General features: G+C 42.2%; 1 protein-coding gene across 1 annotated transcript in view; it reads left to right on the top strand.

Annotated features, from left to right (window-relative positions):
- The window catches only part of LOC308586916 (uncharacterized protein), a 49389-nt gene extending 35520 nt beyond the window's left edge, over positions 1-13869 (top strand). The window contains exons 5-6 of the mRNA XM_081194118.1: positions 4118-4298; positions 11648-13869. Coding sequence (XP_081050244.1) covers positions 4118-4296 — 179 coding nt within the window. The 3' untranslated portion in view covers positions 4297-4298; positions 11648-13869. The remainder of the gene's footprint in view (positions 1-4117; positions 4299-11647) is intronic.
- Positions 13870-16207: the final 2338 nt, after the last annotated feature.

Here is a 16207-nt window from a genome sequence, read left to right as displayed (position 1 = left end):
TCTGGGGAGCAAAGAGGCTTATCAGGAGTTCCTTAATGAAAAGATCAATAATGGGAGAAAGCTTACCTGAAAGACAGCTTGCCCATCAGTACCAATCATACCTTGTGTTTAGTGGCCCAGGAGAGTGTTGATTGCACACTCAGTTCATCAGGTATGTGACGAAGCCTTTCCAATAGACTTGGCCAGAGCTGCAGACATGCAGAGGGGTTCACTGTAGGCTACTTTGATGTGGAATGGGTTCCTTGAAGGTGCAAAATCTGAAAAACGCTGGAGTACTTTGTGGAACAGAGGCCACAGGAGAAGCAATTTGTTCTCAGGATAAATGGCATATTTGAAATACGTAATGCAAGAGTGTGTACAGGAAATAAATAATCACCCACACTGCTGGTCTTGCAACTTTCTGAGAACGTATTGTGATACCTGAAATTACTGAAAATTGGCATGTTTTTAACAGACACTGGATAACGTGTGGCATGTGGATTTTGTAAAAATTGGCTAGATGTTTAAATATCCATGACAACGACTGTAATAATGGTTTTACCCAATTAATCTGATTTTCCATAGCTGTATAGATATGTATAGAAATACACTGCAATGAATTAATGGTATTGTTAGTATGCAGATATCATTGTACTAGACTGGCATATAAGAATTTAAATTCATAACTTTTGTTGGTGATTCGAATGATTTTTGAATGCACATCTCACCCTTATTGCCAAAGTCTGCTGCTATCATAACTCCACTGGAACCAGCACTGTTCGTACACTGGGAATCTGGGATGCACATTGAGTTTTTGTTTATGAAAATTTACCCAAGTGGCATGGCATATGCATTCCATATTATGTGAAAGTGTGGTTTTGGTGTTTAGCAGATTTTAGGTGCCAGTTATTGACAGTAATAATTCCCCCCCCCCTCACCTTCAGCAAATGCTCAGAAGCTTAAAAATGACTCAACATGGGGGGGGGGAATGTGAAAGGAAATCTCAAGGGGGGCAACAGAAGTCAAAACCTGTCAAGGGGCTAGAAGAAAGTAATAACCAAGGTTAGAATCTCAGAGTGCTAGAGTAGTCCTGTGTTTAGTTTGAAAACCAGACAGATAAGCTGTTTGGAGACTGACCATCAAAGAGACTTAAGGGTAGACAGGAAATATCCCAAACCCATTTTGAGCAGTGACAGAAAAATGCCCTTCATTCATTTATCATCTTTAAAATGTCCAGCTACAAAACACAAACTAATTCCAAAGAGACAGCAAAAGAGATAGCTGCCATATCAGTGTTGAGTAACTGTAGCGTTTCACTGGGCTACAGATGGCATTTTGCAAGGTTATTTCAAAATGGTGCCCCTCCCCACTCCCATATAGTGCTTTTCAGAAGCTCCTGGGGAGGCGTGGAGAATCTCCTAAATAGCCCTCCTTAATGACATGTTTACCAATGTATAACTAGGGCTGGGGCATGGCCCTCTACCATGTCCTACACAGAAATATAGTCTAGAAAGTGTGCTTTGGCATGAAGGAAGCTCTGACTTACATGAACGAAGGTCTGAAAATGGAAAGTTATTGTAGCCTGTACTGGAGCTGAAGTTGTTTTTACATATGAAAATTACCAAGAGTGTGGAAGGAAAAAGAGCAGGGCAGTGAAACTGATGGTCAGAAAGCCCAGGGGGTTGGTAGGGGGTTGCCTGCTGGGATGTGGTCTTGGGTCCAACCATGCTAGGTTGTTCCTGATTCTTCCTCCTTCCTCCTTTGTGCTTCAAAGCAGCGGTGGGGGAACCTGTGGCCCTCCAGACCTTGTTGGATGCCAAGTCCTATTAGTCCCATTCAGCAATGTATCCCATTCAGAAATTGTCAGGCTTCAGGGAATCTAATAATAATAATAATAATAATAATAATAATAATAATAATAATAATAATAATAATTTATTATTTATACCCCGCCCATCTGGCTGAGTTTCCCCACTACTCTGGGCGGCTCCCAATCGAGTGTTAAAAACAATACAGCATTAAATATTAAAAACTTCCCTAAACAGGGCTGCCTTCAGATGTCTTTTAAAGATAGGATAGCTGCTTATTTCCTCCACATCTGAAGGGAGGGTGTTCCACAGGGCGGGCGCCACTTCCGAGAAGGCCCTCTGCCTGGTTCCCTGTAACCTCACTTCTCGTAATGAGGGAACCGCCAGAAGGCCCTCGGTGCTGGATCTCAGTGTCCGGGCAGTGATCCCCCTGTTGGGATTCAAGCCATTATCAGGAGAAACTGGCCACTCTCCAGGCACCCGGCTTGAATCACCGGTTGACCTCCCTGTCTGCATTCTCCGGCAGGATCCAGGCAGAGGTCACGATCGGTGATCCTCCTCAGCGTGAGAAGGACACACCACTCTTTCCTGTCCCCCCTGTGGGCAGGGGAAAGAGATAGACAGAAACGTATTTACATGTATTTATTTCTGTCTTTGCAGCGTTACAGAAAAACACATCTGCTCTCTTCAAACTCCAGCAGCCGAGAGACAAACTCCTCCTGTACTTCCTGTACAGCTCATATTACACTCTGAGCTAATTCCGGTGCTTCGCACTGTGAATAGACTGTCCCTCTGTTTCCCACGGAACAGTCCCAACATTCCCATTGATGTTTTGCTTTCAAGCTTCCAGCTCGCGGCCTCATTGCTTCTATATCGTAACACCCCCTCCCTCATGGCTGGCAGCCAGAAATGGGAAAACAAGAAGTTCTTACCATGTAATTTTATTCAAAATTCACAGAGATAGATGGATGATGCTGCCTCTCAGATAATGGTGTTGCTCTGAGTAAAGTCCCACCCCCTCCATCTCTCCTATCATACGTCATCCCTGCAGTGGCTGAACTGTGCTTTCTGCCTCTGAGCTTTCTGTTCTACTACTCTCAATGCTTGCTGGGACCTGGGGGGGGGGTCTGGCATGCTTTCCAAAGACACTGAGTCTGTCAGCTGTCTCTCCCCTGGTGCTTCTTCTTCCCGCTGTTCCTCTCCCAATATCCCCCAGCTTCTCCCCTCTGCAGCCTCCGAACTATGGCCTCTATACTGTCCTCCTGTTTTCGGGAGGGTTCATGAGGACGGAGGCCACCATTCCTCCTCAGTCCAGTCCCTGACATCAATGAAGAGAACTATAGTTTAGCACAGTCTGTCTGGAGGAACACTGGTTCGCCATCTCTGCTCAGAAGCATTCTCACAGAGCCCTTGAATTTCCCCAAACCTATTTACTGAGAGGACGGAATAATTAATATGAAGGCAGACAATGCTGTCAATAGTTCTGAAACTCTTCTCTGTGTTTGGTTTTGTTTGTAACTGTACATACAGCCCGCACAATTTCCTCTTTCAGGTGTGTGACACACCCCTGGTGAAATGTGGGATTGAGTACATGCTCAGTAAGCCACATCTGAGGTTCTCCATGCAGTCTGATCCAATGCAGTCTCACTCCTGTTTAATTCCGAATGAGTTCAATGGGACCTACTGCCACGAGTGTGCGCATACGATGGTTGCACTAGTCTAATTTTCTTTAGGTGGGGTTTGTTAAAGCAGCTTTAGTTTCTCACCCTGGAGCTTTAGGGCTTATTGAACTTTATCCAAGATCTTATTATTTGATAGAGTTGGGATCTCTCTCATATAGTGGGAAAATACACCCTAGATAATGAAAAAGATCATCCACGTCCCCCCTCTCTCTCACACACTAGCCCAACCAAGTAAATACATGAAAGAGAATCTCCATTACAAGTGAAAAATGGAAGCCCCCTTCCAAGTCTCTCTCAGAGCTCGCTATCACAGGAGTGAATTAAAATAACAACAGGTGCTATTCAGAAACTGTATTACCGCTAAAATGGGAAGAACTGGGGGCTTTGCCACATGGGAATCTGAATACAGATACATAAAGAACTAGAGTTCAGGAACAGACATAATGAATAGATTTTCTAATCTGTATCAGAATGTCTCTAGATCATTAGTGTTAGTTTCATGTCTGTCTATGCAGTGCCCAGAGCCCTTCACAAGTCCTTGGATACTTCATTCAATAGGTGGAATCTCTTCTACATCCCTACAATTCATTTTTGCAACAGCCTCTGCACTATTTTCTCTTCCATACACCTTATTTTTTTATTTATTAGACGACAGAAAGGAGCTGGTCAACCAGGGAGGGAAAGCTGGGGACACCCTCCAAATGTTGTTTGGCTCCATCTCCCATCAGTCCCAGCCAGCATGGCCAACAGCCAGAGATGAGGGGACCTGTAATCTGCAGGGCCACAGGTTCCCCATCACTGCGGTCCACAATGGGACAAGAAAATAAAGGTATGCATGACCTATATTAATAATTACCTGGTTTTCACGACACAATGTGGAAGTGTAGATTGGAACAGAAAACCAATGGTTGCACATGCCAACGCCTGAGCTAAAAAACAAACAACATGTGTTTGCTTCCTAATCCATTAGTAGTATGGCACCACTAATACGTGCAACTCTACTTGCCAGGTGATGCGTCGACAGGAAATTAATAGACGCGAAGGCAGAAGCTGAAGCTCAGAAAGTTCATAAAATGTCGTCTCCTTCTGGAAGAGCGACAGACAAATGATTAATTTAGATAGAAAAGAGAAAACGGTTCTTGAAGATACAGTGATACCTTTAGAAGCCTGAAATTAAAAACAAGTTGGTGGTCGTCCCGTCCACCCCCGCTTTAAGCCATTCTAGTCATCATTCTCCTAACTCATATCAGGGATGAGTTGATTGTTTTGGGAGGAATGTCCTTTAAGGGAGGGAAAAGCACAGTTACACCAATGGTGAAGATGGATTTGATTGAAATTAATTCTGTATGCTGGGAGGCATGGGAGGTAGCTCAGAAGGGGACAGAGATACATTTGCTGACTGCCAAAAAGAAAAAAGGGTTTGGGGGGGATTTCAAGATACCTTTTGACATATGTCAGTCCTAGAAAAATGAGCCATCTAGGGGTGGAGTTAATCTGCAGTGGTGTATCAGAAAATGTCCTGTTATTACCAGCCCTGGTGAAGGGAGAATGCAACGAGAGAGAGAGAGAGAAAAAAAACTTTTTGAAAACTCATCAGAAAAGTACTGAGATGACAGCTACATTTTAATCAGCCTGTGTGACCTGGGCTGGCTTAAAGAAAAGTTAATTACACCAAGAAAGGAGAATTTGAAGACTGGCTATATGACAGTAGCTAAATGAACATTCAGCGGCCAGGTCAGGATCAATAGTAACAAGCGAGTGGTTTATTTTCTTAATTTTGAACATTTTATTTCTGCCTCTTCCTTTGTGCGCAGGGTGGCTATCAACCATTGTGAATAAACAGGACCAGATAATTCCCTTCCATCTCACTTTGCAGTCTATTTTGTACCTTCTCATGTACTTTGTACTGTCTTTTCCCTGCTCTTTTTAGCTAACTCTCCACCCGCCTACGCTGCCCACAACACAAGAAGGAGCCAATGACTAGTACACAACCTTTGTCAACTGCCTCGTCTCCTGCCTTGTCAAATAGATGCCAGACTGTCCTCCCTTTTGACATCCCACTCGCTTGTGATTACTTGCAATTAGGGTTTGACATTTTTTGCTTGATTTACAATCAAACCAGTATAACCAAACTTTAGGACTAGTTCTCACCAACAGAAGGCGAGGGGACAACCCTGTAACACTCCAGACTCCCACATGACTGAATGGTCATATCATACACCCCCACCCCCTATGTACCACATCCCTGTACATAACATTGGAATGCCAGTATAGTACACTTTCTCTAGCTGTGGGTCGTGGGGGTGGAGTATTTGCTTGAGTTTCCATGCCCATACAGCAGAAAGAGCTAGATTTAGAAATAGTTTCCTTATCACTAGGAAGAACATAAATAAACCAAGAACCGATCTTCTAAGACTGTGGTTCTCAAACTTTTTTCCTCTGGGCCATACTTTCAGAATGAGAATTTGCACACACCAACAAAGGGGATGTCTGCGGCCCCCATGATATACCCCAGATATACATTGTAGAGGCAGCTCAAATATAGCCAGCTGCTGGCGAGTTTCTGAAACCATCAATATTTTCTTTAAAACGCTCAGGTATTGATTCTCTTGAGCAAAGATGGTAAATATTCACCGTTCCTATTGCATAATGAATTTAACTTGATATTACTTCTGGCTTCCAAATGGCTTTGGCTGCAACCCAGCACACCGTTAAACGGATTACATCCCAAAGTCAGCTGGATTTAAGTTGCCTTGTGCATAAGTTCATAGCTCTTTGCTGAAATGTTTCTTATTCTCTTCTGTAGTCCATCAGTAGGAAAGAACTTTAAGCATATTTGGCCCAAGGATTAAGGCTTTCTGGGAGATGATATATAATGAACTGAAAAAGGTATTTAAATATACCTTCTTGAAGAAACCAGAGGCCTTTCTCCTAGGCATAGTCGGCCAATTGGTGCCAAAGAAGGACAGAACTTTTTTTATGTATGCCACAACAGCAGCAAGAATACTCATTGCAAAGTATTGGAAGACACAAGATCTACCCACCCTGGAAGAATGGCAGATGAAGGTGATGGACTACATGGAACTGGCGGAAATGACTGGCAGAATCCGAGACCAGGGAGAAGAGTCGGTGGAAGAAGATTGGAAGAAATTTAAAGACTATCTACAGAAATATTGTAAAATTAATGAATGTTAGAATGATGTTGGATAGAAATTAAGTGGTTTTCAGCTGTAATACTATAAGGGAATATGAAAAATGGATTATTAATAGGCAAAAATTTAACGTTACAATATTTTAAGATTAATGATTAGGATAAACAAAGAGGGTAAGGATTTGCTGAACCAACAAACTGAACTGGAATACAAAAAGGGAGGCGTGAGGAGGTCCGGGAAATAAGCTAATGAAAAATAAGTAATGGAAAGAATGAGTTGTTTTTAACCATTTTTATTTTGTATTTTTTTAAACTTTTTTATTTTTACTTTGTAATACTTTGAAAATTTTAATAAATATCTTATAAAAAAAGAACTTTAAGCATATTTGTTGTTGACTGAGCAACACAACAAATTTTAAAAATTAGTCCCCCCCCCCGCCCTTTGGCAGTGCAGGCCCCATTTTAATGCTTGATTGGATACTCAGGTAGTGGTGATGAAAAAGAGGGCCTTTCACCACCTTGGGCTGATTCCAACTTTTTCTGAAGACTTGAAAGGCTTGAAAGGCTGCCTATCCATTATATACCCAATAGGCCACAATTTAACCTTAAAAGTTCCAGAAATATCCACAGTCACTCAGAGCAGGCCTTTTAGTGTGGCTGCCCTGTTGAGTTATGACAGGTGCTCTCTATCTGCACTTTCCAGAAACAATTGAAGACATTTTTTGTTCTCACAAGATTTCTCAGACAGGTGAAGAGGCCTCTGCCATGGGTGGCTCCTTTTATTGTTTTTCGATTAATTTGCTGTGCCATTTTTAATTATGCTAATCACTATTGCGTTTTTGTACTGTAAACCATCTTGTGATTCTCGGATGAAGGGAGGTATATAATTTTAATAAACAAAAAATAATTGTTTTTAGCTGTTTTTATTACGTTGTGTCCATCACCTTGAGACACATATATAGATAGCGCTAAAGATGATGAAGATGATCATGATACAAACTTGCCCCCAGTTATCCCCTAATTATTTTCAGGTGAGGTTATTGCTATATGAGGCTGGTTTTAAAGACAGGTGAAGTTGCAGGACTAGACCAAATGAGACTTGTCTGGATCCATGGAGGTGAAGGCTAATTCTATGTCCAGGGCGGCTGTCTACCAGCTCTTCTGGTATGCCGGCTGAAATCCTACCTGCCTGGGCACTGTCTTGCCAGAGTGGTACATGCTCTGGTTATCTCCCGCTTGGACTACTGCGATGCACTGTATGTCACCTTTGAAGGTGACCTGGAAACTACAGCTAATCCAGAATGCAGACTGGGAGCAGCCACCCGGAACCATGTAACACCAGTCTTAAAAGATCTACATTGTCTCCCAGTATGTTTCTGAGCCCAATTCAAAGTGTTGGTGTTGACCTTTAAAGCCCTAAATGGCTGTGACCCTGTATATCTGAAGGAGCATCTCCACCTCCATTGCCCGAACATTGAGGTGTGCAGCTCTGAGGACCTTCTGGAGGTTCCCTCACTGCAAGATGTGAAGCTACAAGGAACCAGGCAGAGGGCCTTCTCGGTAGTGTCACCCGTCCAGTGGAATGCCCTCCCATCAAAAGTTAAGGAGACAAACAACTATTTGAGTTTTAGAAGACATCTGAAGACAGCGCTGTTCAGGGAAGTTTTTAATGGTTGATGTTATTTTACTGAGTGTTTAATATTTTGTAGGGAGAGTGGCTGGTGCATCCCAGTCAGATGGGTGGCATATAAATTTTAATTAATATCTGTCTTTCATCTATCATATTTGCAGTTAATACGATCATTTATGATGCTAACTCTGAACATGACTTTGCAAAACTATCGCAGCACTCTAAGTTGCGAAGCACATGTTCGAGGCTTCAAGTTTTATCATGGGACTGGGCTGCCTATCTTTGAGCCATGCTCCAACAAATGCTCAGCTGAAGGAAAAAATATATACGGGTGATTGAATCTAAGCTATCAGAGTATAGGACGAAAGTATTGTAAAGGCTGGATAGTGAGTCAAGCTCTTCCCCAGGAGAACCAGTAGCATGTTGAAGATTTATAAGGTGGTTCAATTCCTATCAGATCAAAACTGAAACCAGAAGCTAAATTGCTTCATTTTTATTATCGTCTTGATGCTCTATGGCTAGAAGCTGCAGAAATTCAGGAAGAGCCTCCTAATACATCACCTGACAAAGAAACTTCCCTATAGAAATGCCTGAGCTTCCCAATATAATATTTTAGGCATTATTCTCCTCCCAATCAGTACTGCTTTTATTAAATACTCACAAACCCTGGCTAGGATCTCTCTTTCAAATCACATTTATTTTCCTCTGAATACAGAGGTAATCAGAATTCAGTCAAGTGGGCTGACTCTGTGAGTCCTGACATCAAAGGGCAGTACGGTTTGATTGATATCACTCAGATGGCAATATTGTTTGAAGAAATGTAGTCAGAAGGCTGGCAATTTAAAGGCTGTAAAAAGTTACAGGAGTGCAGTGTTCCATACTGATTTCCAGTGTACAAGGCTATGTCTTACAGGATTGGCAATAACATGGCAATCTTGCCTCTCCAACATATTTGTTGTTCGAAAGGACAGCAAGAAAGAAAATTCAGCAGCTGGTTTCAAAGGATGGCACATTAACACTACGGTAGTAAATGATTCCTTGGGTGATTTGTAATCCACGAGATTTGTGTGTGTGCCTTATTTGCATTTGTGCTTGTGTGAACTTAGTATATATAAGAAATGTTTGGATGTTGTGGGCAGAGGCAGACAATAGCTTTTATTTCCCAGACAGTTGCAAGTTATTCATGGCATGCTCTTTTTCCTCTCTCTCTCAGATCTTGATCCTAACAGGTTTTGCAGCGTTTGGTAATAGCTCAAAACCTGCAAAGCCCATTTAACTAGAGGCGTTAGTGGCAGTGGAACAAAAGAAATGATCATGTACACCACAAATGTGTCTATATCTCTGGACTGCTCTGTTCATTGATGACTCCATACATAAATAAAACTTTTCTTCTCTCTCCCCCCTCCTTTCCCAGAACAGTTATCCTCTCTGTAGAAAAGGCTGCTATGGTTGCTCTGCCTAAATATGTTCTACTTTGATGCACTGTGCTCAGAGAAACAGGGGGGTGAATGTTGCTGTATTACAGCTTTTTTTTATTTTATTGCACAAACCCTGATTGAGTAATCCACCCCCACAGGCAGAAAAGAATTTTAACTTCATGAAAACTCCATGAAGGAAAGTGCATGAATTACAGAGAAATAAGCAGAGATTGGCAAAACATTAAAAATAATAGAACATACTCATAAAAGTTGGTAGGTCAAGGTATTACCCTATTGCAAGGCGAGGAACATCAGGTTATGATATGTGTGTGTGTGTGTGTGTGTGTGTGTGTGTGTATCGTGAATATAGGGTTAGCTTACATGAGTAAGGAATGTAAATCTAAACTTCTGGCTGCAAATGCTGACTTTAATAGTACAGATTCAGGAAGGAGCAGAACAGCAATTACTGAAGAAATTCACATTTCAAGGTGTTCTTGCTACTTAAATAATGGAGATAGCTAATAAAAGCATGGTACTAAGGTAGTTTAACAAAGAAAGAGACTTGGTTAATAAGCTTCCGTCTCCTTGCCCTCATATCTCTCCCTGTAATTATATATATTTGATAACAGCACGTAGCGTTCTATTTTAGCAGGAGGGCTGTGAGGCAGTTGAATGGATTCATAGTCCAAAAATCCCCAGACAGAAATATGTTAATTTTTTTTATTTAAAAAAATACTTGTATGTATTTTGTTAAGGAAAAAGCCCACCACTTTTGATCCCTACCCCAAAGCATTGTATTTATTTTTTCTTGTGATGCAGTGTTAAAAAAATTTTTGCTCCTTCAGGGGATGAACTTGAAAAAGAGACAGTGATCTCACCTAACGCTTTCCCTCTTCTCTGATGCATCTCCTTTTATTGCAGTGGAAAGAGCTTGTATTACAAGGCTGCAATCCTAAATTTACTTACTAGGGAGTGAGTTGTACTGAAATTAGTGGGGCTTACTTCTGAATAGACACATACGAGATTCCACTGCATCTCTCTTAGCTCTGTCTTTGCACATGGGTATTAAAAAGAATACCTTGTTGTAAGACTTTGGCTGCAGCAATGCTTGCAGGTACATGTTTGTTCGTTTATTTAAAGCATTTCCCCTTCAGTGCAAAACCTCCCAAATCGACTTACGTATCAATTACTCAGGTTGACAATCTAAAAGATGTGGCACTGAAGGGGAAAGGGATGGGGAGGCAGGAGGAAGGAAACAAAGCCAGGGACCAGTTCTTAAAGTTACAGCTCCGTACTGATGAGATAGCCTAGTAGACCGGCTGCTGCTAGGTGACAACTGAGGAAGAGCCAAATCTTGCTGGTTTCTCAGCACAGCCAGTGGAATTGCCCCCTTCCTCTTCTCTCCCGCTTTTGCAGTCTGATAGGACTGCCTCGTTCTCACATGCTTGATGATCATTTGGTGCTGTGAAGAACTTTTTAGTTTAAGGGTGTGTGTGTATTACTGTGAGAGTTTAGAACAGAGGTGGGTAGCTTTCAGCTGTCCATATGTTGGTGTACTCCAACTTTCATCAACTTCAGCCAGCATAGCCACGGACAATGGGAGTTATAGTCCAACATCGTCTATAGCAGGGTTTCCCAAACTTGGGCCTCCAGCTGTTTTTGGACTACAACTCCCATCATCCCTAGCTATGAGGACCAGTGTTCAGTCCAAAAGCAGCTGGAGCGACCTAAGTTTTGGAAACTCTGGAAGGATGCAGCATCCACCCACCATGCCTGGTTTAAAAATAGGGTGGCAGTAAATGAAGGGAAATTAATTTATTAACGGAAATTATAGGAACTGTCTGCCATCCAGTGAAATGGGAAGGCTCTGGGTTTAAGTTAAAATTGATGAAATGGCGCTTCACATAATGTTGACCTGAATTATAGAACTCGCAAGGGGCACCTAAAACAAAATGTTGTGCATTGTCGCCTCTTAACAGAAGTGTGATCACTGCAGATGGTGACAGCAGCCACGAAATTAAAAGGCGCCTGCTTCTTGGGAGAAAAGAAATGACAAACCTAGACAGCATCTTAAAAAGCAGAGACATCACCTTATCAACAAAGGTCCGTATAGTTAAAGCTATGGTTTTCCCAGTAGTGATGTATGGAAGTGAGAGCTGGACCATAAAGAAGGCTGATCGCCAAAGAATTGATGCTTTTGAATTATGGTGCTGGAGGAGACTCTTGAGAGTCCCATGGACTGCAGAAGATCAAACCTATCCATTCTTAAGGAAATCAGCCCTGAGTGCTCACTGGAAGGACGGATTGTGAAGCTGAGGCTCCAATACTTTGGCCACCTCATGAGAAGAGAAGACTCCCTGGAAAAGACTCTGATGTTGGGAAAGATGGAGGGCACAAGGAGAAGGGGACGACAGAGGACGAGATGGTTGGATAGTGCTCTCGAAGCTACCAGCATGAGTCTGACCAAACTGCGGGAGGCAGTGGAAGACAGGAGTGCCTGGTGTGCGCTGGTTCATGGGGTCACGAAGAGTCGGACACGACTAAACGACTAAACAACAACAACAACAGAAGTGTTCCTGTTCAGGGAGCCATCCATTCCTTTATTTGCATGATACTAAGCAGCTCTTTGGATCCTGGCCCTGTTGAGAGGTGATTCTGAGGCTGAGGATGATACTCAACAGCAGATGCCTGGCTTGTGAACCTTTTGAAGTTTCCGACTGACCGCAGCCAGAGGCAGAGAGCTTGGAGTACTCTGGGAGTACTCTGGGTCTCAACACACTATGTTTATTTTATTTCGTTTTCTGGCAAAATGGCTGAAGTCTCCATAACAGTGCCCAAAGCCTATTAGCATGAATCCGATTAGAGTTCCCATTCAGTGCCAATTAAATGCAGGTAAACTTGTTATCCTGAAGTATTATTATTGCTGTTTTGTTTTTGTTTTTGTTTTGTTTGTCTTCGACTGAATTGAACCGAAAGAAGTAAAGAGTTTGGAAACTCCTTTAGATGTCGGAGTGAATGTTTTGTTGCCCACAAACTAAGGAAGAGAGGCTAGCATGCAGCTTGTTTCTAATAGCTCCCTCACGCACACTGTTTCTTTATTTAGAGTTTCTTTACCAGTATCAATTAAACCCCCGTTAAATCTGACACATCTTAACCTTGCGTTGGATCCAATTCATTGCTACAGCAGAACCCATATGGCACCAAGACAGTTTCAGGCATCAGTTCATTGCTTATGTAGAGTTACTGGCTGAAAGCCAAGCAGTAATCACTGCTTTTCTGTTAATAGACATGTTTGCTTTTGCAGTCGTTTCTATACACAGTGCTCTAGATTAATTAGAACAAAATCTGTCATCCAGTTAAGAAACAACTAAAACTAACCCCCCTCCCCGACCTTGCGCTTCAAAACTAAAAGGGGAAAAATGAGTTGGCCATAATGAAGTTTCATCATGCGGTAGTCTGGCTCCCTTTTGTTTGGAAATGTACATGAATATGGTTCACTCCTAATAACTATAGGGAAAGACAAAGGCAGGCAAAGGAGTTCTGGGCATCATCACAAATGTACAGTGTGCTAATGCAAATTAAAGGTCAACAGTGAACCTATGGTATGTGGGAAATAAGACCGCTTCTCAAGAACTCAACTTCTTTTCATTGCTTGTGTAATGTGCCTCCAGGAGACTATTGATGGAACACAAGATGGGCTACACACAAGTCTATAGGGTGGTGAACAGGTTTTGCAGTCGCCACCAAGTTCTTCCGCAAGGCTATTGTTTTTTTTTAAAAAAATGTTTTTGTTTTTAAAGGTAAAGGGACCCCTGACCATTAGGTCCAGTCGTGGCTGACTCTGGGGTTGCGGCGCTCATCTCGCTTTATTGGCCAAGGAAGCCGGCGTACAGCTTCCAGGTCATGTGGCCAGCATGACTAAGCCGCTTTTGGCGAACCAGAGCAGCGCACGGAAATGCCATTTACCTTCCCACCTATTTATCTACTTGTACTTTGATGTGCTTTCAAACTGCTAGGTTGGCAGGAGCAGGGACCGAGCAACGGGAGCTCACCCCGTTGTGGGGATTCGAACCGCCAACCTTCTGATTGGCAATCCCTAGGCTCTGTGGTTTAACCCACAGCACCACCCGCGTCCCTTGTTTTTGTTTTTAAACAAATGCCAATGCCAATGCAAGAACTATTAAACACTTACCCAGCAGTACATCTAATGGTGTTTGTTTTATCCATTGACATAAACTTACATATTCAACATTCAAACATATCACTTAATGTAACCTCTCCACTGAGAATGTTAAGCTGTTGGTATAATGAGGTTTTGGATTTTGGCCATTGACACAGTTGAGAAAAGGGCTCCACCTTTCTTGGAGGGTGTCTCTATTTGTTATGCCTTTAATTCCCCTTCTGTGTCTTGTGAGACACTCAGACATTGCTGCATCCCAGATATTATTTTCCCATATGATCGGGGGTATTTCTGTCTGATTCTTCCATTGTCGAGCTATCGCTAATTGTGGTGTAGTTAGTAAGAAGCCTACCAGTTCTCTGGGTAGTAGGGCTAAGGCAGGATTTGGAGAAAGGGGTTGGCCTGTAATTGTGGATATAATGGAGAAGACTCCAAATACTTCCAAAGGTTTTTAACATGTGGGCATTCCCACCAAATATGAATAAATAGACCAAGATCTCTACAGCACTTCCAGTGTCACCAGAGGATGAGGCCTCCTGTAAGTGAGCAGAGATCTCAATTGTGATCTTCAATTGGGTGGCCTAAATTCAATTCTGAAGGCTATTGTTTTATGTTCCCCTACAATTCACAAGATTCTTTGAACAGGGAGGGATTTAGTAAATAAATCAAATCAATTTAGTGAGAAGGGACAATATAACAACAGGAATCAACTTTTGACTCTAACAGGAACTGATTTGTTTTGGCGTGAACTGTCTCGATTTCTAACCTTAGCTTCCACTTGATATTTCTGTGAGTAGGTTGACAGTAAAAAAGGCCAGAAAAAGAACTAAGGAACAATAAGGACAAGAAACAAAGGGCTGCATTTCTTCTGCCTCAAAATAAAGGTAGCGTTCTCATGTGGCATAGTTAGTGAAGAAAAGACGGCTTCTAACCAGTCCAATTGAGCTACCTAACACACAGCCTTCAAAATTTGGAACTGAAATGCCCAGTGGATGTATCAGAACTGAACATTGTAAAATGTACTCTTTAGGGGGCACGCAGAAGGAGGAGAGAGGGAGAAAATCCAGTTGTGAATTTCAATAGGGACAAATGTAATGTTCTGCACTTAGGCAGCAAGAACCAGATGCACAAATCTAAGATGGGGGCACCTGGCTTGTCAGTAGTAAATGTGGAAAGGATCTAGGGGTCTTCGTAGACCACAAATTTAACATAAGTCAACAGTGTGATGAAACTGCAAAAAAGCTAATGCTATTCTAGGCTGCATCAACAGAAGTAAAGTGTCTAGGCCAAGGTAAGTAATAATCCCTCTGTATTCTGCCTTGCTCAGACCACTCCTGGAATACCGTGTCCAGTTCTGGGTGCCACAATTTAAGAAGGATATTGAGAAGTTGGAACGTGTGTAGAGGATTGCAACCAAGATGATCAAGGGTCTGGAAACCAAGCCTTATGAGGAATGGTTGAGGGAGTTGGGTATGTTTAGTCTGAAAGAGGGGAGACTGAGAGGAGATATGATAGCCATCTTCAAATATCTCAAGGTTTGTCACATGGAAGATGGAGCAAGCTTGCTTTCTCCTGCATTGGAGGGTAATAACTGAAAAATGGCTTCAAGTAACAGGAAATTTCAAGTAACTAAGAAGAGATTCTGACTAAACATCAGGAAGAACTTTCTGACAGAGCTGTTTGACAGCGGAACAGACTCCCTTGGAAGGTGGTGGGCTCTTCTTCCTTGCAGGTTTTAAAGCAGAGGTTGGGTGGCCATCTGTCATGGATGCTTTAGTTGAGATTCTTGCATTGCAGGGGGTTGGGCTAGGATCCAGAGTTCCTGAGCTGTCTATAAAACCTGGACTGGAACTCCTCCAGAACCTGTTGAACTGCAACCCAGAAGAACACGGACTGGATTCTCTAACCTCTGTTTAGGGAAGTTTTTAATATTTAATGCTGTATTGTTTTTAACACTTGATTGGAAGCCGCCCAGAGTGGCTGAGGAAGCTCAGTCAGATGGGCGGGGTATAATAATAATAATAATAATAATAATAATAATAATAATAATAATAATAATTATTATTATTATTATTATTATTATTATTATTATTATTATTATTATATAACATTGCAGACCAGACATTTCCCCTTTTTGCTTCTGTGAGAGCCGGTTCTCTTTTTCCATCTCAAAGTTGTGTGCAGGCACTGGAAACCCTGACTGCTGTACTTTTAGCTTTCATGCAAACTTAGCCAGAGCCAAGGTTTCCAATCAATTGCAAATGATGCTGGCAGAGAAACTGATGATGTATGCAGACTACAGCAGCCTGGGCCTCCCTCCCATTGTCGTCTGCCCAACTGTGCCGCTGCAGAAGGCCTT

This window comes from Podarcis bocagei (genome assembly GCF_964188305.1).
Source record: "Podarcis bocagei genome assembly, chromosome: 5".
Classification (NCBI taxonomy): domain Eukaryota; kingdom Metazoa; phylum Chordata; class Lepidosauria; order Squamata; family Lacertidae; genus Podarcis; species Podarcis bocagei.
The sequence above is the reverse complement of the archived record's forward strand: the minus strand, read 5'-3'. Positions and strand labels throughout refer to the sequence as shown.